Raw genomic sequence first — 26,977 nt, forward strand, 5'->3', positions numbered from 1 at the left:
ATAGCTATTCTCAGCGATAGTCAAGCGGCACTAAAAGCGATCTCATCGTACGAGACCAAATCGCTTTTAGTAGAAGAATGCATAGGAAGGCTAAACCGCCTGTCCCTGTGCAACCGGGTGCACCTAATTTGGGTACCAGGGCATAAGGGAGTAGAAGGAAACGAGAAGGCAGACGAGCTGGCCCGCACGGCGGCAGCGTCCAAGATGTGGGGACCAGAGCCGTCCGTAGCAGTAGGACCCCACACTCTTAAGGAGCTGCTCCGCACGGAGGAGAGAGAGGATAGGGAGCGGCACTGGCGGCAGGCAGCAAGTATGCGCCACGCCAAGCTACTCCTAGGAGGATATAACCTCTCCAGGTTTAAGGAATTAATTAACCTCCCCCGTGAGAAATTCCGAATCCTCGTCGCAGTCTACACAGGGCACTGCAAGCTCAGGAAGCACCTGTCCAACATGGGCATGATCTCCTGTGCTAATTGCCGGTTCTGCGATCTGGAACAGGAAACACCAGCACACCTTATCCTAGATTGCACAGCAATCTGTGGAAAAAGGCTTAAGGCCCTGGATTCCATCTTTATCAGCAGGGATCACATCACCACACACTAGCGCCCGGCAAACTACTGGAATTTTTCAGACTGCTGGGGCTTTGGGAGGTCATGTGATACAGGAGAGGGCACAATAGACCCTAGGTCGCGGTGCAGAACCTCAATAATCCTATCCATCTATCTATCGGTCTAGTTGAAAAAGCAGAAAACAACCCTATTCAAATAGAAACGTTCGTAAACAAATAAAAAATAAATTATTTAATGTATTCATACTTTTAAATTCGCAAAGCTGCCTACTGGAGCATAGGTCCTAACTAAATCTTTGTGCGATGAATTCATATTTTTTTGAAGTATATTGTTCATTATTATGTTCAAAGTTATCACTCTATAATCTCACTTGACCCAATGCAATATGTAGAAATATAGCAAATGTACCATGCATCATACCTCTACACCCATTTCTTGGCATGTCGTCCCCTTAGCATCTTCATTTTTAGTATGGTCCAATAAAAACTTTAAAACACCCTGTAAATACAAAGATAAATAGGATATTATTTTAAAATATAATATTTATGATAATTATAATAAAAATAAAATTAAAATATAATATTTATAAAAATGAACACCTGCTTATAGAATGAATTATTATAGACGTATGGAACTGCACTTGAAATAAAACACAGAAAAATAAATAAAACGGCTTTATTAGCTTACACAGTGTCACTCAAATATATGAAATGTGTTTAACTTGTAGAAACTTGTATACGTGTTCCTTAGCACTCTTTAATGGTGCCAAAGCCAGATCGTTGCCACGTCCCCCAATTGAAAATTATTAAATTATAAAGTGTTGTACCTAAGCTACAAATTAAGCTACAAAACTAAAACTGGGTAGATACCCACATTATGGTTTTCAACTTCATTAAGTTGAATTGAAGTTGATGCAATTTAAATTCAGATCAACCCAACTCTAATTTTGCATTACGAATTTCAACTAAGCCTAAGAAGTAAATATTTACCAGATAATTAAACAGACAAAAATTAAAAAAAAGAAAGAGGGACATTAGTTCGATTTATTATGCGATGACCTAAATTTGTAACCTAAATAAACAGAAGTTTTATTGACAATTAAATGGCTTTTAAATAATGTTTGTTACAAATTCATACGCTATTTTCGCCTAAATAGGGAAGCATTTTGTTTTTTACTAAATGAAATTAATAAACAATAATGCAAAACGCTGACGGTAGTTATCAAGAATGTATTTTTAATTAATTTTAACTTTAGGCTAACGCAACTTACTATATCTATGATTGTTAAAGATACTATATATTAAAAATTATAAATTATATATTATATTTGTGCACATCTGAAAAGAAGCAAAACGCTTCAAAAATTAATTTTACTCAAAAAGTATACTCCTAGCAATTGTAGATTGTGTACCTTATTTATGTTCGCAACACTTCCCACAGTACCATAATTTTATCTTTGCGGTTTCCAGTTTTTTTTTCAAAATGCCCAACAAAAAAGAATTTTTAATTCTTAGAGGTAGCAATTGATGGGAGGGGATTGTATCCTTCACCAAAACAGGCTCTTTGAAAACAATATTATTAGTTAATACCTTGCGAATAGAACTTCACAAAGCCCCAACGTCGGCTATGCTAAGCTTATCGAGGAAAGAATCTAATTACGCAAATTTTGTCAAAATTATATGCAAAGTATTTTCTTTCTCTGCCGCAGAACTTAGCGAAACTATGATATTGAGAAATTATACTCCTGCAAGACGGAGGTAACAGATTACACATACACATTCAAACATTTCCTGCTGTTCAATTCCACAATTACATTTTATGTAATTTTCAATTGAATGGGAGACACCTTAAAATTTGTCAAAATATTACATTCTCTCTACTATAAGATGCCCGATTTTAATCCAACACGCATGGTTGCTGCATAACGACATGAATCGTGAACATATGGCAGATAAGTATTTAAGGCTGTTGTCAAAAACGTCAATTGCAATGTATACGAACAATAATGCATTCGGAATATTTGTTACATCGCATCATGTTTGGAAAATGTTTGATAAGTTTTCTTACTAATTTGTACTAAATTGTGCATTGAATTCAGGCTTTGCCTTATGATGTGAATGTATTACATATATTGTTCATATTTTATTTTAAACATAGTTTTTAGCTATGCTTCCAAGTTGTTAAATAATTTTAATATTAAAAAACGAAAAACTAACAAAATAATTGTTGAAAATTTGTTAAATGGGTTTTTAGAAACTGGTTATAGTAACAACCAATACCAATATAACATATGAATTCGTTAGAAGTAACAAATGGGTAACAAATAAAATAACATAGAGATAGATATTGTTGTTACAGCTAACAAATAGAAAACATACACGCTAACATGTTTATATGTCAAAGGTAACAAACTTCTGACTAATACAATAACACTGACGCTTTAGGGAACAAATATTTTTGTTATGGTTAACACATAGAACATAGCATGAAAATTTGATTGTAGAAAAAAAATGTCTAGTAGGATATCACACAATTTGTTGATAGCTCAAAAAAGAGTGGTAACCACGGCTTTCATGATAAAAAACGTCAAAAATTGTACTATAGAATATCTTGTTTCGTTCTCATAACAACTAAATAAATGCTAAAGTAACTAAAGAAAAATAATTTTGAATTTAAAAACAAAAAGGTCTTTACAAGACAGGTGAAAGTTAGCTAACTGGTAACCGATAGGGATTCGGTAATTAATGCATTTGTTTTCTTATAGGTTGCTTTTGTTGTAAACTCTGGAAAAAAATCAAATATTTCTCTTCTTTTACCACGTGACGGTGGGATTATCCTACTCGCTCTCCTTTAGCAAATGCTACATTTACTATATTCTATCCCGCTAATTTGTTTAGTATTTTGAAAAGCTTTCTGTTACTCTTTGCTTAAGAGCGTTTTTTATTTCATTGGCTATTTGTTTGGTTCGTCATCTGTAACTGAAAATATTTTTTTTTTTTTGTGATTTCGATAATTTACAGATAATTGGTACATGGGTTATTTGTTTGGTTAGCCATTGGTTACAGAAAATAGGTTCATTGGGATGAACATCACAAACAACAACCTTGACCTGAGAGGGCAGGCAAGTGAGAGCAGACGACGTTTTCGAGCACATACGATTTACAATTTTTTGTGTTCTATTCATTTGATACATCTAAAAGACTATTTTCCCACTCACTGAAAAAAGAAAATCAATTTTGTCAATCAAGTAGTTAACGCATTTGCTAGCAGACAGCCGTCTATATTTATTATGATAAATTTATAGTTTCGGTCCACTGACGAAGAAGACCGCGAAAATAAAACTTAGTTTTTTTCTTTAATAGTCGCGAAGATTTAAGATAAATTTTTTTTTTCAAAAAATCGTCAAATTTAGCTACTTCAATGCCATCTAGCATTACAGTAATGAAGTTTAAACCATAAATACTGTAATACCGTCCCACTGTATTACCGGCGGTGATGACAATATATAATTCAATTGAATATACATATGTACATAGTTTCAAATGTTTGTAATTTTTCTATATTTATTATTATTTTCTTCTGTCGTTACATGCAGTATAAAACTATTCAAATTTTTTAATCAGTAATTTTTGTGGTTAGCAGTCACTTTATTATTATAGATCTTAGTCGCTGATGTTAATTATTACTCTGCTTTTCTTAGAAAAGGAGAAATGAAGGATTATTTGTCAATGGATACAATTATAGATACGGAATTAAGTACTTCATATCCTGTGGAGTTTTTAAATTCACTTGAACTATCGGGTGTACCGTCACATAAACTTAAATTGAAACTAAATGTACCAGTAATGCTTATGCGAAATCTAGATGCTCCTCAGCTATGTAATGGAACAAAGCTTCGGATAACAAAATTGGGACAAAACATACTTGGTGCTAATACCTCGGATACCAATTATTCCCACTGAACTTCCATTCCAATTTAAAAGGGTTCAGTTTCCCTTCAAGCTTAGCTTTGCTGTTACTATAAACAAGGCACAAGGACAAACATTACAGGTAGCAGGCAGAGAACGTATAATATAGAGAAGGTTCAACTACGGACAAGCGTGTGAACTGTCAAGAGCCATGAATTTTCTATTAGTGGATTTCACCACTCTTGGCTCGGCAGGAGAAATTTTAACAGAGGTGAGTGAACAGAGCTGAGAATTCAATGAAAATTATGCTCAGAAATATACATTGCTTTTACAGACGCCTGTTGGCCTTTTGGCTTATATTTTTATACGTTTACATGCTATCATATCAATTGATATGAATATAATTTTGCGAATTTTTGTGAATTCATGCAAAATTGATAACATTATTATTAAATCATGCTATTTTCATGGTAATATTTGTAGTTAATGGGCAAATGAGCTACGTTTTAAATATTCCTTATCTTTGATAATGTAATATAATTTCGTATGCATGTATATAAGTATGTACATTAGAGTGGGACAATTTTTTTCTTGACAAAGCGGTTATCAAAATCGTAAACTACGATGAATTCTAAGAAAATTTGCCCAAGAAACCATGGGTCTAAAATGAAAATCGAGCCTCCGGTTTTTAGCGAGAAAATTTCGTATATTGTATTTTGTAAAAAAAAAAAATCCAATTCCTATTCCACTGTCGATTGTTTGCTTGTTTTGTAGCTATCGAAGCTAATTTGCTCAAATTTGGTATGTGATGTTGTATTTAAGCAGAAAATTCGACAGTACAGAAATTTTTTATAGGGGGCGTGGCACTGCCCACTTATGAGTTCATATGCATATCTCTGGAACCACCCCACCGATTTCGTTCAAATTTGGTATATATATTACACAATGCCTACTTAAGAGATATCTGGAAAATGATCGAAATCGGATAATAACCACGCCCACCTCCCATATAACGGTAATTTTTGAAAACACTAAAGATCGGAAATTTTAATAACTGTTGAAGGGAAACATCTTGAGTTTGGTATTCGATGTTGTATTGCAGCCAGAAAACCAAATCATTCCAATTTCTGTTACACTGTCGATTGTTTGTCTGATTTGCACTTGTTTTTTTTTTTATTTTATTTGTTTGCTATGATTTTATCAACTTCTCAGAGAAAGCAAGGCAACGCTGATAAATTACTAATAAAACAATTGTTTCCGAAACCATCGCTTTAAATTATTTTGATACAATATTACAGTTAGAAGTTTTTACTCAAGGAAGAAGTGTGTGCCTCTGATTTTCGCGATTCTAACATTTTAAAGCAAAACTTAAGCGTCTTTTAATAATGGAGTCATCTCCTATATCAATTAGTTCTTGTGCTAAAGATATTACATTATCAATTCTCTCGGAATCATATTTGAAGCATATGTCAGATCCAAATTTTAGTGCTTTTGGTTTGCCAAGTGATTTACACGAACTAAACTTACCAACTTGTCGCGATGTTTTAAAATATTTTTTTTTTTTTAGTGGTCGGTCTAAAAATAGAAATAAAATGTTTTCGTTCGCATCTTTTACTCCACAAGTGGCGGATAAATTGATTGAAATTTGGAGCAAATTGAATATTGGCATAATGACGAAGAAAACCGTAATAAACAAGCTGAAAATCTTGCTGAATAAATATTTTAAAGAAACAAAAGGCACGTCTACATCTAAAAAATACACCGCATTTATCAAGACTATGAACAACTTATTCTATATTGGAAAATACAAGTGCGATTTACATAGAAATTGTTGCTCATGTGGTTTGATGCCTGATCATTTACACGAATTTTTGACTGATCAGCATACCGCGAGGAAACTGACAATTCCAGCGGTCCTGGCGGATGTTGTTGATTTGGATTTGGCTCCAACAGCTCCTGAATTTAAGAATTTTAGCAACGTTTGTCATGAAAGTTTACGTACCTATGTACTTTAATGTTAAGTATTACAACTCGGTAATATATGGCAGTTCACTCTTATGTAAATATATTTATTCAACGCAATATTTACCACAAAATCTGCGCGAAATTGTAAATAATGTTGTTCAAAATAACTCATATTTTGCACATTCAGAAAATGTTCTACTAACAATGCTTTTTGATGCCAGAAAGGAAGTGCGCCAGAGGGCTTTAAAAAAAATGTTGTACTATCGTGAAAAACTTTACGACCCAACAAAATTAAGAGCTTACAAAAAACCAACTATAAATTTTGACTGCACTGATTATGTTGAGATGATAAACTTAGATAACAATAGCATTTTGTCGGAGCCGCCCTTCACTGCAAACATACCCTATGACCATTTGCTCGAATACATAGAATTTGACAATCCTCCACTTCCGGATCCACAAATTCCTCCACATATTCAAGGAACCGAGCGCTTTGTGCAACTGCTGACTAGCGTTTCACGTCGAACTATAGAAAAAAATCGCGATGGTGTTATGGCAGTCACGGTTGCAAGTCGAAACGCAACATCTAGGATGGACAGCAAACAAGACCTTAAAACTAATTAATTCTGAACTTTAGAAGTAAGTATATTATGTTTTGTTTGGCCCTTAACAGTTAAGTTTTTGCTTTATATATAGATATAAAATGATATTGTTAACTGCAATACGATTTCGCGGAAGATGAAAGCTATTAAAGTTTGAATTTTATTTACTATTATTTTAATTTTTATGGGTGGATAGGTAACATATACACACACCGACCACAGCGGCCAACGACCATACCACGCTGAATACATCGATTCTCGTCCGATTTCATTTCATTTATTGAAAAAAAAAAAAAAACAAAATGAAAAGTTTCTCGTTAAAAAACGGAGGCTCCGTTTTGATTTTAGAGCCATGGTTTCTTGGGCAAATTTTCTTAGAATTCATCGTAGTTTACGGCTTTGATAACCGCTTGGTGCATTTTTTTTGCTCCATACAAATTGACCCACTCTAATGTACATACATATGCTATATACATACATGTATATGAAATATTATCGTAATATCCTAAAAACATAAATATATTACCATAATAATATATGAAATCATACCTCTTATCATTTAAAACTTTCATACGCATCTATCCTGGAGATACAATGTATGCAAGTACAAATCAATTTCAAATCAAGATATTATCATTTATCAGTAATATAAAAAGCGCGCGCTTCTCTATATTTACGTACACACATATGTATGTATGTATGTACGTATGACATTCTCACACAAATAATATACACACATATGCGTACGCATGTAAAACAAAAAATACAAACGTTCATCTGGAAAAACAACAATAGTCTCAAAAATCATCATACATACTTACAATATGAGTACACATGTAAATATGTGCGTATGACATTCCTACACAAACAATACAACATACATACTTACATACATGCGTTCACATGTGAATTTGTCACCCGCAAAAACTACAAATATTGTTCTACAAAAACAACAAAAATATATGAAATCATATATCGTTTGAAAAAGCATCAGAAATCAATATGGCAGCCGAATTTCGACGTCAAAATTTATAGTAAATTACACAACAACAAAGTGATGAATGAACGCAAACGTACTTTCAAAAAGCATATTTGATTCATTCATAAAACCAGACGCCATTACATCTCCCCGAGCATGCCTTGCCTACAAGCGTATTTTCGCGACGATTTCAAAAGCTAAAATTCATAAATTGAATATATTTCTGAAGTTGGAAATGGAAAAAGTCACAACCCCGCAAATATAAGTATTAAAAAATATTAGAATAAAATAGACAACATAGTTTATTTGTCGAATTTCAAGTCTAGAAATTTTTCAAAGAAAATATTCAATATTCTTCTGATTTTTGTGTACAGTCAATCCCGGTTAAGTAGTACTCCGCTTAAATGAAAATCAAATCCCTCCCTCATCACTCTTAACAGCCTATATTATATCTTGCTGCATCTCACGGTTTGTTTTTTGAAATACATAGAAATTATTGTTTAAGTACGACTCGTTTAAGTATCCGCAGTCGCGTATGTACCATATTACATTTTTATTTTTAACAAACCAAAAAATTCGGTATCTTTGACTGTGGCACATAACCGGGATTGACTGTATTTGTCAAGGAATGTGAAAAATATTTTGTAATTCTGAAATATTTTTTCGCAGCTGCGTCGATATGTATGCAAGCTCACGCACAAACATACATACATATTTACGCTGGTTTGTTGGCGGAGCTGTACAGCGGCAAGGGAAGCGGTGACAAACGGCGGCCATTCGTTTATTTTTTTCGGCACAGCTCATTGGTTGTCCGTGACAACGGAGTTTTTGTATGTAACAATGGTTGTATATATTTACATACAAAGTTTTGTGTAGACAAATGTACATATGTACAAACATTATGCGAATGATTGTTTCAAATTTGTTTACATGAACACAAAATTACATACATAAGTATGTGAATATGTGAACTTTATGCGTACGGTTTTTCAAAATCTGTTTACATGCACACATAATTATATGCATATGACTTTTAAGATTTTATCAAAACGGGATTTTATCAAAAAAAATTTTATCATTACGGGTATGGTTTTTGAAAATCTGTTTATATGTATGTATGTACATATAATTACAACCATATGCGAATATGTGCATCAGCTTGGTCTTCAAAATGTTATCAAAACCTCTAATGCCCAATATAAGTATGTTCATGCATCTATATTCATTTAGGTAATAATGTAAATATGACTTTATAATAAATTCCAACAGATTTAATGGAATTTATCATTAAATAGGTCAAATTGCGAATACATATGTATGTACATAGATAAGTTTGTTATCAAATACATAAGTATATGGAGAATATCTGTAAATGATATCTATAGTCGTTTGCGCATTGTAAACACGCGAATCTGTAAGCGTACATTTGTAAACATTGAAATTAGCATCACTTTTCTCATTTAACAATGAAATTGCTCAATTCTGCTATTTTCGACCCATTCATGTTAAATATTGGTGAAATCCGCTAATAATATTTTTGTGGTGAAATCCACTAATAGAAAACTCAACCCCTCCAAAATGAGGAACATTTTGACAATCGGCAATCCCTGAACCTTCTCTATATTATACGTTCTCCGTAGCAGGAGTGCATTTAGAAAACCCATGCTTCTCTCATGGTCAATTTTATGTAGCCTGTTCACGTGTATCTAATGCCCAGAATTTACACATATTTGCACCCGACAGGAAAACTTATAACATTGTCTACAAAAATATCCTAGATTAATACTTTGTGATTTATTTTTTAAATTGTTAGAATTCAGAATTATTTATTTTTGTTACGGTGAAATATATTTTAACATTTGTTGTTGAATTTCAATACGCATATTTTAAGGTGTTGAAACTTCATTGTCTGTAGTAATTTTTAAAAATTGCTGATCTCAGCCAAGCAATAAAATTTAGTTATCATTTTGACTCATTTTTATTATTATACCCTTACCCTTTATCTCTCATACTTATTTAATGGCTCCACTGATAAAATACGAACAATATATTCTTCGGCAATCACGATCGAGTAAACGGTATGACCGACTTTATTTCAAATCAAATCACATCAGCTTAGAAGGTTGCTTCAATCAAATCGATCAATTACTCGATTGTTGTATTGATTCCAATCATGTGAGGCATACTCAGGAAAATGTATGACTTTGAGTATGAGCACATGTTGGAAGAATTCGATGCATACATACATAGGCGTGTACATGTGTAGAGCAAGTACACGAGTGACTCAGTGCATTGGATGTAATACATACATATATAACCCGAACATTGTCGAAAACTTAAATCATACAAATATGTGTATGATTCACAACCAAATCATGTAGAAACTGATTGCTATTGATTCTAATTTTTTTTTAGCGCAATAATTACCTACATACGTCAATCCACAATAATTACCTACGTTCACAACTTATAATGGTAATCTGATGCTGTTATTATGCTTAATTTTTGTTTGCTACTCCTTTCAGTTGAATTATAACGAAATTTGATTGGACATTTTAAAAATGGGTAAAAATTTGCATTTTACCCCGGAAAATAGTGAATAATTCGATAATGATCTACGCAGAAAGACACAAATCCAACACAATTGCCAAATTATGAACTGTTCGAGGAAACGCCATAAATTTAGTTAAAAGTGATCTTAAATTGGAGGATGGAGTCATGTGTAGAAGTTCACGCAAGTGAGGAAAGTTCTCTGATCGCCATTCACTTGGGAGTGGCCAGAAACGATTCTTTTACACATGGTTCAAGCAGCTCAGAACTTCCGGTCTTTAACCAAGTATACTCTGGGTAGCCTAAGAACATCCGTTCGAAGGCGAGCTAAAATGAGAAGGCGAAACATCCCCTACATAGGGTTGTGCGCTGTGTTTGGGACCCGCCACGTAGAAAGCCCCCGCAATGACAGATTACCAACTGCCTCGGATGAGAGACCCCCCTTTTGATGACGACCATGGCAAACGAAATAAGGACTAAGATATAAGGGCATGCACCTGGAATGTCCGGACCCTTAATTGGGAAGGTGCCGCTGCCCAGCTGCCTCGCGAAAATGAAGGCTGACATCACCGCCGTCCAAGAAATGCGATTGACGGGACAAAGACAGAGACGAGTAGGTCCTTGTGACATTTACTACAGTGGCCATATAAAGGAGCGCAAGTTTGGTGTTGGATTCGTGGTGGGATAGACTCCGTCGCCGAGTACTATCATCCACTCCGTTGAATGAACGTCTAGCCACAATTCGCATCACAGCGAGGTTCTTCAACATATCGCTGATTTGCGCCCACGCCCCGACGGAAGAGAAGGACGATGTGACCACAGATGAATTCTATGAGCGGTTGGAACGCGCTTATGAGAGCTGCCCCCGCCACGATGTCAAAATAGTGCTTGGTGACTTTAACGCCAGGGTGCGCAAAGAAGGTATCTTTGGCACTACGGTCGGTAAATTCAGCCTACACGACGAAACATCCCCAAATGGGTTGAGCCTGATTGACTTCGCCGGGGCCCGAAATATGGTTATCTGTAGTACTAAATTCCAGCATTAGAAGATACATCAAGCTACCTGGCTGTCTCCGGATCGAAAAGCCACCAACCAAATCGATCATGTTGTGATAGACGGCAGACACGTCTCCAGTGTTCTAGACGTGCGTACGCTCCGAGATCCTAACATCGACTCGGACCACTATCTTGTTGCAGCCAAGATTCGCACCCGCCTCTGTGCAGCAAAAAACGCACGTCAACAAACACAAGGAAGGTTCGACGTCGAGAAGCTGCAATCACAACAGACAGCCGAACGATTTACTACTCGGCTTGCACTCCTGCTCTCTGAGAGCACTCGTCAACAACTCGGTATAAGGGAACTGTGGGACGGCATTTCAAGCTCCTTACGTACAGCTACAACCGAAACCATTGCTTTCGGAAAGTGTAAAAGAACAGCTGGTACGACGAGGAGTGCCGTGTCGCAGCGGAGAGAAAACAGGCTGCCTACCTCGCAATGTTACGATCGACCACAACACGTGAGGGATGGGATAGATACCGAGAGTTGAAGAGGGAAGCGAGACGCATTTACAGACAGAAAAAGAAAGAGGCCGAAATGCGTGAGTACGAAGAGCTTGATAAACTGGCCGACAGGGGTAATGCTCGAAAATTCTACGAAAAGATGCGGCGGCTAACAGAAGGTTTCAAGACCGGAGCATACTCTTGAAGAACCCCCAAAGGTGATCTAGCGACCGATGCCCAGAGCATACTTAAATTATGGAGGGAACACTTCTCCAGCCTGTTGAATGGCAGTGAACGCACAACGCCACGAGAAGGCGAACTCGATTCCCCAATCGATGACGATGGAGCAGACGTTCCATTGCCCGACCATGAAGAAGTTCGAATAGCCATTACCCGTCTGAAGAACAACAAAGCAGCGGGGGCCGATGGATTACCGGCCGAGCTATTCAAACACGGCGGCAAAGAACTGATAAAGAGCATGCATCAGCTTCTTTGCAAAATATGGTCGGACGAAAGCATGCCCAACGATTGGAATTTAAGTGTGCTCTGCCCAATCCACAAAAAAGGAGACCCCACAATCTGCGCCAACTACCGTGGGATAAGCCTCCTCAACATCGCATACAAGGTTCTATAGAGCGTATTGTGTGAAAGATTAAAGCCCACCGTCAATAAACTGATTGGACCTTATCAGTGTGGCTTTAGATCGAGCAGGTACAATCGTTTATAAGAGTGTACAGCTGCTGGCGTATGCCGATGATATTGATATCATTGCCTTAGTTCTGCTTTCTCCAGAATGCACAAGGAAGCAAAGCAAATGGGTCTGGCAGTGAACGAGGGCAAGACGAAATATCTCCTGTCATCAAACAAACAGTCGTCGCACTCGCGACTGGGCTCCCACGTCACTGTTGACAGTCATAACTTTGAAGTCGTAGATAATTTCGTCTATCATGGAAACAGCGTAAACACCACCAACAATGTCAGCCTGGAAATCCAACGCAGGATAACTCTTGCAAACAGGTGCTACTTCGGACTGAATAGACAATTGAGAAGCAAAGTCCTCTCCCGACGAACAAAAACCAAACTCTATAAGTCACTCATAATTCCCGTCATGCTGTATGGTGCAGAGGCATGGACGATGACGACAACTGATGAGTCGACGTTGCGAGTTTTCGAGAGAAAAGTTCTGCGAAAGATTTATGGTCCTTTGCGCGTTGGCCACGGCGAATATCGCATTCGATGGAACGATGAGCTGTACGAGATATATGACGACATTGACATAGTTCAGCGAATTAAAAGACAGCGGCTACGCTGGCTAGGTCATGTTGTCCGGATGGATGGAAACACTCCAGCTCTGAAAGTATTCGACGCAGTATCCGCCGGGGGAAGCAGAGGAAGAGAAAGACCTCCACTCCGTTGGAAGGACCAAGTGGAGAAGGACCTGGCTTCGCTTGAAATATCCAATTGGCGGCACGTAGCGAAAAAAAAGAAACGACTGGCGCGCTGTTGCTAACTCAGCTATAATCGCGTAAGCGGTGTCTACGCCAATTAAGAAGAAGAAGATCTTAAATTGCAGAAATATAAAAAAAAAAGCGCAAAGCTCTTTCACAAAAATAAAGGTAAATCGTATTGAATCCGATGGCAAATCATTTGTCCATCGCATCGACGCGAAAGCACATGAGCAAAGTAAGTTTATTTTTTTATTTTAGGTTTAATTAATTTTTTGATTCTTTCATTTTTTTTATAACAAAAAGTTAAATTTTTGAAAAACTAACTTTCCGCTCACAGAAGCAGTGGCGCTCTGCAGGCCGCTGAGAAGGTAGCAAGCACCGGATTCGAGAGAGTCACACCGAAGGTGCTCAAAGAAGGATGAGCACGATGACCCTCGTAGGAAAGGCATGAGTAGTGCCAGCTTGAAGTGGTACTTGAAGCCCCTCCGGGAGGGGAAGACTCCTGAGGTAGCGGAGGCACTGGCGAGGAGCAGGGTCAGAGGAAGTAGTGTCTCCGTTAACGCAACCACGACCGCCAGACGAGCGATTATGCGATAGGAGCTTCCCAGCTCCAAAAGACTGAAGGCCAACCCTCCGCTTCAAATCCCCCGGATGCCTTTCCATTAAAATTATTTTTATACGTAAGATGAGATTCTGACAATAGCATTACATCAATATTATTTTCATCCAGAAATCTAACAAGTCCAATTTGTATTGGTTAACACCGCTAGCATTACATATAAGTACAAATGTTCAATACGCTCATTTTTTACTTAAAAAAGTTTGCAACATTTGGTTTTGTGCTTTGATTATTCCTTGAATCACATTCTGCATTGTAGACATACCAATTGTGTCATGCATTGGGTAAGGTTGAAAATCATAGTTTCAATGCTTCCAATTGATTGATTTTGGGGCAATAACATTTGTGCCGTGTTGCTTATCATCAGGTTTGCATAGCTCCCTTGTGTATTATTGTGTTTAAGATCTACTGGTTTTGAAATATGGAAAGGGATTTCAAAAATTTTGTTAGGAGGAATATTTAACTTTAGTTACAATGTGCTTGAATTCCGACTGACAATTTAATTTTTAAGTCTTTATATGCATGGCACCCCTTTAGTTTGCAGTGTGATTTCCCCACAATTACTATATTTTGTATTTAAATCCTACTGGTTCATTTCTTTTATGCTGTTCCTCAGCGATAATTCTTCGATGGAGCAGATATTTTAAACAGAAAATTGGAGGTGTTTCATTTTTCTTTAGTTGGTTAGTAGTTTGCATTTAATCTATTTTGAACACTGGTTGTGGGACTTTATTTCTACTAAAAATATTTACTGCTGATTTAATACTAAAACCACATTATTTCAGTGCTTCTTTAACATCGCTAGAGTCTATCGAAAACTCTTTAACTTTTTTTGACAACTACTTGGCCTTTAGAGCTCTTCAGTTGGTAAGTCCACCGAAGCCTCGATACCTCTCATAACAACCTTTTATAATATAGCTGAATTTGCTAGAACTTTATTTATAAGTATGTTATTTTGTGTAGTTTTCTAGGTGGTGATGTATTTAATGTTATATTTTATGTTAAATTAACATTTATTTCGCTTATTTTTATTTGAGCCAGCTTGTCGCGCTCTTCGTATTCACGCATTTCGGCCTCTCTCTTTTTTTGTCTGCAAGTGCATTTCGCTTCCCTCTTCAACTCTCGGTATTTTTCCCAATCAGCACGTGTTGTAGTCGATTGCAACGTTGCGATGTAGGCGGTTTTTTTTATTTAAGAATGTTTCTAATTTAACCCTACGACTTTACAACGGTCAACCATTATCATTCCTTTGCGTAACTTTTAAGGGCGCGGGTGGATATTTTTGCGCATTTTCCGTCCTTTATGACTTTTTATCTTTAAATGTGACTAAATAACTAAGCAATATCACATCCTTAAGCAATTAAAAATCCAATTTTGGCCGAAAAGGACAAAATTCGTATGAGCATGCTAAAAACAATGCTGGTACAGTCAATGCCTCATCATGACCAATTGGTACCAATACATAAGAGTATTACAATCCCTTATTAAAAATTCAATACTATTTGATTTACTACTGTGATCAAATTGAAAGGTAAATTTTGTCCATTCCATCTCCTTCAAAGAAATCCCCTCCCGCTGCAATACACATCTGCCAACGAACGAATCCAGTCATCATAGCACTTGGAAAAATCCTTCATCGTGATGGCCAGCAGAGCCTTTTTCGATTCAGCTTTTATATCCTCAATTGGGGGCACAACGGTGTCCTCGAAGTGGTCTTGTGAATTTGCTGAATAGCCACGAGTTACACGAAGGTAAATGAGGCGAAATGAGAGATAGTGCATTATCGCACTTCTTTGTTCAATAAATTCAGACATAGTAAAAATGGAAGAATTCACTTTTAGAGCCTCACAAAACGACGCGTATCTCAAATACTAATGAATATTTTGACGTGAAATTTAGCATAGATGACACTAAAATACTAGTACTACAGAAAAAAATTTTCCGATTCGAAAAACACGCGAAGTATAAATTAAAAACTCATCTTTCAATTTGATCACAGTAGTATCCTCAAATGGGTTGAGGCTGATCGATTTCGCCGGGGCCCGAAATATGGTTATCTGTAGTACTAGATTCCAGCATAAGAAGATTCATCAAGCTACCTGGTTGTCTCCGGATCGAAAAACCACCAACCAGACCGATCATGTTGTGATAGACGGAAGACACGTCTCCAGTGTTTTAGATGTGCGCGCGAGTTAAGGAATGTATTCCTTATAATAGTAACAAACATCAAAACAACCTTTTGTTTCAGTAACCAGAATGCAGAAACAACCTTGAGTTGGAACAATTGAAATGCACTATCACTATCACTACAACAAACAATCCTAAACAAACAAGTATCAAAACAACATTGAGTTTGAATACCACAACAACCTTAAAACAAAGCAAATGTATCTAAGCAAACAATATATATGTATGTAAACAAACCTACACAAATAATATAATCTGTATCTTAACAAACTATTAACTAGTAATAAGTAAACATACTAGTTAGTATAAATAGAAGTAAGAAACATGTAAAAAGTTAGTCTTAAGAGTATAAATAAAGAGTACACATTTCGGTGCAGCTCAAAATATATTCTTTTGACTCATTTTTACTTTATGTAAAAATTAACTCGTGCTCCGAGGTCCTAACATCGACTCGGACCACTATATTGTTACAGCCAAGATTCGCACCCGCCTCTGTGCAGCAAAAAACGCACGCCAACAAACACAAGGAAGATTCGACGTCGAGAAGATGCATTTGCAACAGATAGCCGAACGATTTACTACTCGACTTGCACTCCTGCTCTCTGAGAACACTCGTCAACAACTCGGTATAAGGGAACTGTGTAACGGCATTTCAAGCTCCTTACGTACACCTGCAACCGAAACCATTGGTTTTCGAAAAATGCTAATGAACAGCTGGTACGACGAGGAGTGCCGTGTTGCAGCGGAGAGAAAACAGGCTGCCTACCTCGCAACGTTACTATCGACCACAACACGTGCGGGATGGGATAAATAGCGAGAGTTGAAGAGGGAAGCGAGATGCATTTGCAGACAGAAAAAGAAAGCGCCGGAATGCGTGAGTATGAAGAACTTGATAAACTGGCCGACAGGGGTAATGCTCGAAAATTCTACGAAAACATGCGGCGGCTAACAGAAGGTTTCAAGACCGGAGCATACTCTTGAAGAACCCCCAAAGGTGATCTAGCGACCGATGCCCAGAGCATACTTAAATTATGGAGGGAACACTTCTCCAGCCTGTAGAATGGCAGTGAACGCACAACGCCACGAGAAGGCGAACCCGATTCCCCAATCGATGACGATGGAGCAGACGTTCCATTGCCCGACCATGAAGAAGTTCGAATAGCAATTACCCGCATGAAGAACAACAAAGCGGCGGGGGCCGATGGATTGCCGGCCGAGCTATTCAAACACGGCGGAGAAGAACTGATAAGGAGCATGCATCAGCTTCTTTGTAAAATATGGTCGGACGAAAGCATGCCCAACGATTGGAATTTAAGTGTGCTCTGCCCAATCCACAAAAAGGGAGACCCCACAATCTGCGCCAACTACCGTGGGATTAGCCTCCTCAACATCGCATACAAGGTTCTATAGAGCGTATTGTGTGAAAGATTAAAGCCCACCGTCAATAAACTGATTGGACCTTATCAGTGTAGCTTTAGACCCGGCAAATCAACAACCGACCAGATTTTAACCATGCGATAAATCTTGGAAAAGACCCGTGAAAGGAGAATCGACACACACCACCTCTTCGTCGATTTCAAAGCTGCTTTCGACAGTACGAAAAGGAGCTGCCTTTATGCCGCGATGTCTGAATTTGGTATCCCCGCAAAACAAATACGGCTGTGTAAAGTTGAGCAACATGAAAAGCTCCGTCAGGATCGGGAAGGACCTCTCCGAGCCGTTCGATACCAAACGAGGTTTCAGACAGGGCGACTCCCTATAGTGCAACTTCTTCAACCTGCTGCTGGAGAAAATAATCCGAGCTGCAGAACTTAATCGAGCAGGTACAATCGTTTATAAGAGTGTACAGCTGCTGGCGTATGCCGATGATATTGATATCATTGCCTTAGTTCTGCTTTCTCCAGAATGGACAAGGAAGCAAAGCAAATGGGTCTGGCAGTGAACGAGGGCAAGACGAAATATCTCCTGTCATCAAACAAACAGTCGTCGCACTCGCGACTGGGCTCCCACGTCACTGTTGACAGTCATAACTTTGAAGTCGTAGATAATTTCGTCTATCATGGAAACAGCGTAAACACCATCAACAATGTCAGCCTGGAAATCCAACGCAGGATAACTCTTGCAAACAGGTGCTACTTCGGACTGAATAGACAATTGAGAAGCAAAGTCCTCTCTCGACGAACAAAAACCAAACTCTATAAGTCACTCATAATTCCCGTCATGCTGTATGGTGCAGAGGCATGGACGATGACGACAACTGATGAGTCGACGTTGCGAGTTTTCGAGAGAAAAGTTCTGCGAAAGATTTATGGTCCTTTGCGCGTTGGCCACGGCGAATATCGCATTCGATGGAACGATGAGCTGTACGAGATATATGACGACATTGACATAGTTCAGCGAATTAAAAGACAGCGGCTACGCTGGCTAGGTCAAGTTGTCCGAATGGACAAAAACACTTCAGCTCTGAAAGTATTCGACGCTGTACCCGCCGGGGGAAGCAGAGGAAGAGGAAGACCTCCACTCCGTTGGAAGGACCAGGTGGAGAAGGACCTGGCTACGCTTGGAATATCCAATTGGCGCCACGTAGCGAAAAGAAGAAATGACTGGCGCGCTGTTGTTAACTCGGCTATAATCGCGTAAGCGGTGTCTACGCCAATTAAGAAGAAGTATATATACAAGATATGTCCTGGTATTGAAATCATTTTTTGCACATATAATTATTTTAATTAATACAAATTATTTATATAGTTTTGTTGATATGTAATTATTTTAACTATAACAGCGAAGGAAGAAAATTTTAATTATTTGACTTAAACAAATAACAATATACATTAAATAACAATTACGAACTAATAAAGATTGCTTCTGTACTACCAGAATATTTCTTAGCATATTTCTATTGAAGTAAAATAGGCCACCTACTTTTACTTAAAATTATTATTTAAAGAATCCTTAAAACCAAATATTTTAAAATGTTGTATTACCTGAGGAACTTTTCAAAAGCAAACGAAATATGCAAATAATGTCCTCTTTGTGTAAAGTCGTTATATCTGTCTTATAAGTATTATTTCCTCTGCGAATGGTAGACACCTTGCCGCGGTGCAGGGGCTTAGGCGCAAGGCATACTCGGCATCCCCCAACCGGTGTAGGTGGTGCCGACAGGCATTGCCCAGACAGGATGTCCGGTGCCGCATGCGTGCGCCAGCCAAGAGCTACCACCTCCTAATCCAGGGTGTTATGCGACTCCCGTGCCCAGTGGATCATTTGCAGCCAGGAGGTTAATTCGGCTGTAGTATAACGGAGCCACCCCAACACCGGGCCAAATTTGGGAGTAACGGTGGCCTTACTGCGTCAAAGGCTCTGGCGTGGCGGACCTTCTAGTTCCCCATCAAAATAATAGACCCGACAGCTCACCCTGTTGAGCCAAGGGTCGTAAGGCAAAGATGAGTACAAATAACCCAAAACAAACTAACCCGGAAACAAGGAAACCGATGCAGCAGCGAGCTAAGGAGGTCAAGGAGCTAGGCGGAAGTTTAGCTTCCTTCACGCTCTCTCGCCAGAAGAGCGGGCGCTGTTTGAGAAGCATGCCAGGGAGGAGGACGACGACATGCCTTCATGCAGCGGCGCTCGCCTGGCGAAAGGACCTGACGCCGCGGAAGCAGCAACGAGCGCCGCCAAGACGCCCTCCAGAAGGCGCAGAAGAGGTTGGCAACGCCCTCTTAGAAAAGGTATGAGTTGCGCCAGTAGGAAGTGGTACCTGCGCTAAATCCGAGAAGGGAAGACCCTCGAGGCAGCGGAGGCTATGGCAAAAAGCAGGAGCAACGCATCCCCAAATAAGGTGCGTGGCAAGACCGTGACAGCTCGAGCGCAAGGCGGAGGAGCCAGCAACCGTGGCCCAGTCAGTGCTACATTGTCAGCAAGGCGTGGCGGTGGAAGGGCAGCGCCCTCGGACACGTACGCTCAAGCTGCAAAACGAAAGAGTTTCCAAATCACGCCGCAGGAGCCCCCCAGCTCCAAAAGACTGAGGGGCAGCAACACAAAGGCAGCCATGAGGCCAACCTTCCGAATCGGCACCCCACCGCGTGGAGGAGGGGCGGCGCAGATATGCGGATGCTGTCAAAGGCATACGCATGGCTGTACTGCCTCAAAACTACCCAGCGGAGTTGCTAACACCGGAGGAGCTTACCGTGCTCCAGGACCTCCTTATGGAAGAGGTGTTCAGGGGAACTGAATACGCGGCATCCTTCCTGGGAGTAGACTTTAAAGGAGGTATGATTCAGGTGGACTACAAAGACGAGAGGTCCACCAACTGGCTGCGGGAGTTCGCTCCAAAGCGGGGGGACTGGAAGAGTCCTGTCCTCTGCGTGAGGAGGGCGGAAGATTTGCCAATCATGCATAGCATGACAATGTTCCTCCCTCGATGCGGGGACAAACCCTATGAGTTTGCCTTAGGTCTGGTGAAAAATCCGAAACTGGGGCTCAGCATCTCGTCAAGGTGGAAAAAATATGCGATATGATAGGTTGGAGATTGTACCTGTACAGCGGAGAAACTGGGCATACTGCTGATCTAAGAGCCTTGAGTTCATAGAGAGGTTAAAGACTTCAAAACGGAGTGAAATAAGGTAATCTGGGATCTCTCTAGCGAGAGACCCAGAACTTGCATAGTTGTCAGGAATAACATTGAATTCTTCAGTATTTCAGAGTTCCTGACGCAGGATCTGGTGGCGGGGCAAGCCAGGGACTTCGAAGGCAAGGAATTCGTCCTGGCTTCAGCCTACTTCCCAGGGGAGGTACCCACGGCAGCCCCGGAGGTGGTGGAAAGGCTGGTGGAGCATTGCATAAGGCACAGACTTCCCCTTATTATTGGGTGCGATGCAAACGCCCACCATGTGGAATGGAGCAGTACAAACTGCAATTCAAGAGGTGAGTCCCTTTTAGAATACATAGTAGGAAGCAGGTAGGTAGGTAGGAGTGCAGCCCTATCGGGCTCAATTAGCACTTGATGTGCCATTTTGATACACTATTCGTAGAACCTCCTGTATCTGCTATTACGTTTCACCTTCTCTCTCAAACCATTTTGAGGTTTCGATGAAACTACTTATGTCCGATATGCTTTTGGTGGAAATCCATTCAAGGTTTGGTGCTTGGTGGATGTCGAGTTTGGACGCATGTTCCCCAAATGGCCAGTGCCCTGTTGTGGTAGCTGTTATTCTGTAAATACTTTTTCTTGACCTATTTAATAAGTCATTGGTTTTTTTCCTGTCATATGTTGGCCATAATTGTTTAGTTATGACGCATTTTGTAATGTTTTTCCACCTGTTGTTTGCAATTTGCTGAAATTGTCTATTGATCTCTCCTTTTATCGATCCTAGCGGGCTTGGTATTAGCTCCGCCTTGGATTCATTGAGGAAAGCTCCTGCCTTTGCCAACTCGTCTGCTGTTTCGTTACCGAAAATGTTCCTGTGGCCGGGAACCCAGATCAAGTTTAGCTGGAGCTTGTCTTTTATTGAGCTTAGTGCTCTCTTGCAGTTGTGAACTGTACTGGAATTTGTCATGGGTGAAGACAATGCCAGGAGGGCCGCCTGGCTGTCCGTAAATATAGTTGCTTTATGTATATTCCCGTGGTTTTCTAATAGAACTTCGCAGGCTTTTTCTATGCTTAGTACTTCTGCTTGGAAGATGCTAGCCGAGTTCGGTAGACGTATAGAGAGAGATATGCCTAGATCAGCGGAGAATACCCCCGTGCCTACTCCACAGTCCATTTTGGACCCGTCGGTGTAGACTGAGGTGGTATCTTCCTCTACCATTGAACCTCTTCTCCATTCTCGTCTAGATGGTATCCTCACCTGGAAGTGTCTATTGAAATCCAGCTTTGGGAAAATGTAGTCTGATTTATTAATAGTGAACTTCTTTAGAATTACACTATGTCCGTAGTTCTGCTGATTCCAACCTCCCAATTCTTTTATTCTTATCGCCGCAATAGCTGCTATTTTGTGAATAAAAATGTCCATTGGTAGTTGATGCAGGATCACATTGAGCGCATCAGTCGGACATGACCTGATTGCACCCGTAACACCCGCACATGCTGCTCTTTGTATTCCATTTAATTTTCTAATATTGTATTGTTTGTTTAGCGCTGGCCACCATACCAGAGCTCCATATGTAAGTATAGGTCTTATGACAGCCGTATACATCCACATGATTATACTTTGTTTAAGGCCCCAATTCTTGTTGACGATTTTCTTACAAGTATAGTAGGCCATGTATGCTTTGTTTATTCTTTTTTCTATATTTATTTTCCAGGACAGTTTGGTGTCAATCTCCACCCCCAAGTATTTAGCTGTGGGGGATAGAGTGAGTGTTGTACCGTTTAGTACCGGAAGTTGAAACTGAGGTATTTTGGTTCTGCTAGTGAATAGCATCAGTTCTGTTTTGTTCGGGTTAACTCCTAGACCATTGTTTTTAGCCCATAGGTTTAACCTACGAAGTGCTCTTTCCATAATCTCGCTGACTGTTGAAGGAAACATGCCTGAAACCAACAACACTATATCGTCTGCATACGCTACTGCTTTCACTCCTCCACCGTTTAGTTGGAGTAGTATTTCGTTCAGCGCTGCAACCCAAAGAAGCGGAGAGAGGACCCCCCCTTGTGGCGTTCCTCTACTCACATAGCTTGTTTGTGTTGCAGCGCCGTTTGAAGCTATAATCTTCCTATTCTCACGCATCGATAGTATCCATCTGCACAGTAGGAAGCAACTTAGTGATAGAGAATGTGGGGTGTGAACCCACTTTCATAACTATAAACAGGAGGGAGGTGCTGGACATCACCTTGAGCAATGAGCCTGCAAATGGATTAGTCTCGCAATGGAGAGTCTCAACGGAGCCCTCCATGTCAGACCACAGGATTTTGAGGTTCACGCAAAAGGTAGACGTCAGGAAACTCCCCCCCAGACGCAACCCTCGGACGCTTATCATGGCATCTGACCCCTACAAGTGACCACAGACAGGCGAAACTGTCCCTGGTGGTCAAGGAAACTAGCAGACCTCCGGAAAAAAGTACGCAGCCTATTCAACAAAGCGAAACGTACGGGGGTATGGGAAGAATATAGGACCTATCTCACTTTATACAATAAGGAGATTAGGTCTGCAAAGCAGGCTAGCTTCAGGAGATTCTGCGGAAATGTCAGCTCAACACCAGAGGCGGCCCGGCTTCATAAAGCTCTGGCCAGAGGCACAAACGACTCAGTAGTAGCATTCAAAAGAGGAGATGGGACATTTACGGCCAGCGCAGAGGACAGCGCGACGGAGCTTCTGCGTGCGCACTTCCCGGAGACGGTTCGGGAAGACCAGTGTCTACCTGTGACTGAACACAGGCCATCCCGCGAGGATTGGAGTATCGCCAAGCAGCTATTTACGGCGGACTCGATCCGGTGGGCAATGGCCTCGTTTAAGAATTCAAGTCTCCGGGAGTGACTGGTATGTTTCCAGCGCTGTTACAACAGGGGGAACAGTATTTACTGCCTCTCCTGATTCGGCTGCTGAGGGAAAGCCTGGCAATGGCGTACATCCCTGAAGTATGGAGGACATCGAAGGTGATCTTCATACCCAAGGTGGGTAGGAAAGACTACTCATTGGCGAAATCCTTCAGGTCAATCAGTCTAACGTCTTTCCTACTAAAAACCATGGAGAAGATCGTGGACCATGAAATAAGGACGACAGCGCTGAAGACAGCACCACTGCATGCGACTCAGCATGCCTACAGAGCGGGCAGATCCACCAATACTGCTCTGTACCAGATAACCTCTGAAATAGAGAGTTCACTGGAGCATGGAGAGGTGATGCGTTGCGCGTTCTTGGACATCGAAGGTGCCTTTGACAACACGTCTCATAAAAGTGTAGCCAAGGCACTGGAGAAAAGGAATGTGGCAGCACATCCAGAATAGACCCTGACATGCCCGCCGTATGTCCTGCATGCAACGAGTCTCCGCATGATACTGACCACCTCTTTGCATACCCCATAAACCCCACCCATCTAACACCCTCCTTCCTCTGGTCCGACCCCGTCGAAACAGCACGTTTCTTGGGCCTCCCGTTAGATGACGTCGACGACAACACAAGTGACCCTCACCATCCTAACGGGGATTAGGTACTCCGTTAAAACAACAACAACAACAAGAAAACAAATAATACCCTAATGACAGGAAATATATACATTTATAATTAATAATACATTAGTTTTCTGCATATAATTCCTTTCTGCAATGGCGACCTTCGGCCGCGCTTCAAAAAAATAACCCTCGTTCGGACCAACACTTGGGCGTGCTCAGTTCTTTTGCGTTGAACACCTTTTTGCGTTAGCGGTCTTCGGCAGCGCTTCAAAAAAATATCCCTCTGTCGGACCAACACCTGGGCTTGCTCAGTTCTTTTGCGTCGAACTCCTTTTTGCGTTGGCGGCCTTGGGCCGTGTTTCAAAAAAAAGTAACCCTGGCCGATCCAACACCGAGATTTATCAATATGATGGGAGTTCTGAAAGATTTTACATTACTTATCACACGATAATGAATTTAGTTATGACGTCATAATCCTTCTTTTTTCTTATTTTTATTCCATTACAAATGGTTTTACGAATAAATGGATTGTAATTAAAAAGTAAAGTTATTTTTGCACTATTTATTATAAAATAAATGATTCGAAACGAATTAGTAAATAAAAGTTAAAAATAAAAGTGTAAAATGCATTATAAATCGGAGAAGCACGCATTTTGAATAGTTCTTTTTTGAACTTTTAATGCAAATATCTCAAAAATGATAAGTCAGCGGCAATATATATATTCTTTATCTGGAGGACCTCCTCTATCTGTACATACCCATTTTAACCCCGAAATCGGGGGATGCTATTCTAAATCGCAGCCACTTTAAGAAAGTTAACTGGGTCGGATATATGCTGAAAGCATCCGCATTTACCCTTTCCTAAAAACATAATCGTAGGCGAACGTCAATTCTGCAAGGTGATTTCAGCAGTTACCACTCGCTTTATCCCGGCTGAAAGAATCGCGGAACTCCGTCCAAATTTCCCAGCAACGAGCTAACGTGCGCGACACCTTACACCATGCCGATCCTTGTGATCCCCGAATAAAGGATCTCAATTTGCATATTCGGCAAATGATAAAGCAATAAGAGCGGACAAAATGGATAAGGCACTTGGTCCTGTAACCTCTCCAACCATGTGAGTAAGCTCTGGACTACTGTCAAGGTTTTTGTCTGACATGATGACCGAGTTGAAATTCAATTCAATGGACATGCCTCTTCGGACGCGAAGGAGTGCGCGAGCTTGTTTAGCCGGCAATTTACACTACACCCTTCGATAAACAAGGCCAAACGTTGTGTTACCGATGAGGAGGTTCAGAGTGTCATCAATAACTCAAAATCTGTTCAAATGTATTGGCTATGATGAAATTAGCATGCTGATGCTAAAGCATCTAGGCTCGACGGGAGTAAGTTACATCATTAAGGTCCTCAACCTGTTGCTGACCACTCTTCATTACCCGATGTGTGGAAAGTCGGAAGAGTGGTCCCAATACTGAAACCCGGCAACAAAGGGGAATCTTATCGTCCGATAACTCTCCTCTCCCCAGTAGTGAAGACACTTGAAGGCTTGCTACTCCCGACCTTCACTCACCACCTGAGCCTAGCCAGCCACCAGCATGGATTCCGAAAAGTGCACAGCACCACCACAGCACTTAGCGTCATAAACGCTCAGATAAGTCGTGACCTCAACCAGAAACCACCCTGCGAAAGAACGATCCTCGTAGCGTTGGATCTGTCAAAAGCTTTTGACACTGTCAACCACACAACGCTATTGCAGGACATCGAAAAAACTACGCTAAAGAGGTGGACCATGAACTATCTGAACGGTCGTCAGTCATCCGTACTATTTCGGGGTGAAACATCGAAATTGAGAAGAATTAAATAGGGGCTTCCGCAGGGTGGTGTCCTCTCCCCGCTACTGTTTAACTTCTACATCTCGAAACTCCCGCAGCCACCAGAGGGGGTTTCCACGAGGTTATGGATGATTGTACGATATAGACGTCGGGCAGTGGAATCGATGGCATGTGTTCGAAAGTAAACAGCTACAGCGGCGCGGCAAAGAAACTAACCCTGGTCGATCCAACACCGGGGTGTTCAGAGTTCTTTCGCGTAAAACTCCTTTCTTCAACTTTTTTTCTTTTATAAAAAATTGCTTAAGATTTTGCGTTTTCCATTTATGTATTTGGGGTATAAAGTTTTTGCTTATTTATACCATTTATTTGCTAGTATGCAACCCTATTCTTATTGTGCAAATGCACTGAATTTAACTAAAACAAAATAATTAAAATAAAGCTTTATGTTCAATAAATATTTAAAAAAATATACAAAAACGTTATAGTGAAGTGTTACTAAGTGAAAAGTGCATAATGGCACAATTCCGATTTCTTTGGCGCCGCGATTTGAAGGTATCGTTGGAAAGAGGAAGTCCTCCTGATTAAAAAATATAGGTACCGCAAACGCTTAGTTTACGAGATATTCGACCTTAAAGTTCAAAAATTCCCAAAATTCGAACATTTCAACAAGCTATTTTACCACATTAAACACACTTTACTCACATTTTTCA

At 40.0% G+C, this 26,977-nt stretch overlaps 1 protein-coding gene across 9 annotated transcripts in view; it reads right to left on the reverse strand.

The window, feature by feature from the left end:
• Window positions 1–26,977, reverse strand: part of LOC126764858 (uncharacterized) — a 139,296-nt gene that overhangs the window by 93,684 nt on the left and 18,635 nt on the right. For all 9 annotated transcript variants that reach the window (XM_050482484.1, XM_050482481.1, XM_050482480.1 and 6 more), the window contains one exon: window positions 990–1,067. In XM_050482484.1, the coding sequence (XP_050338441.1) occupies window positions 990–1,067 (78 nt within the window). The remainder of the gene's footprint in view (window positions 1–989; window positions 1,068–26,977) is intronic.

This window comes from Bactrocera neohumeralis, unplaced genomic scaffold (genome assembly GCF_024586455.1).
Source record: "Bactrocera neohumeralis isolate Rockhampton unplaced genomic scaffold, APGP_CSIRO_Bneo_wtdbg2-racon-allhic-juicebox.fasta_v2 cluster10, whole genome shotgun sequence".
NCBI classification, from domain to species: Eukaryota; Metazoa; Arthropoda; class Insecta; order Diptera; family Tephritidae; genus Bactrocera; species Bactrocera neohumeralis.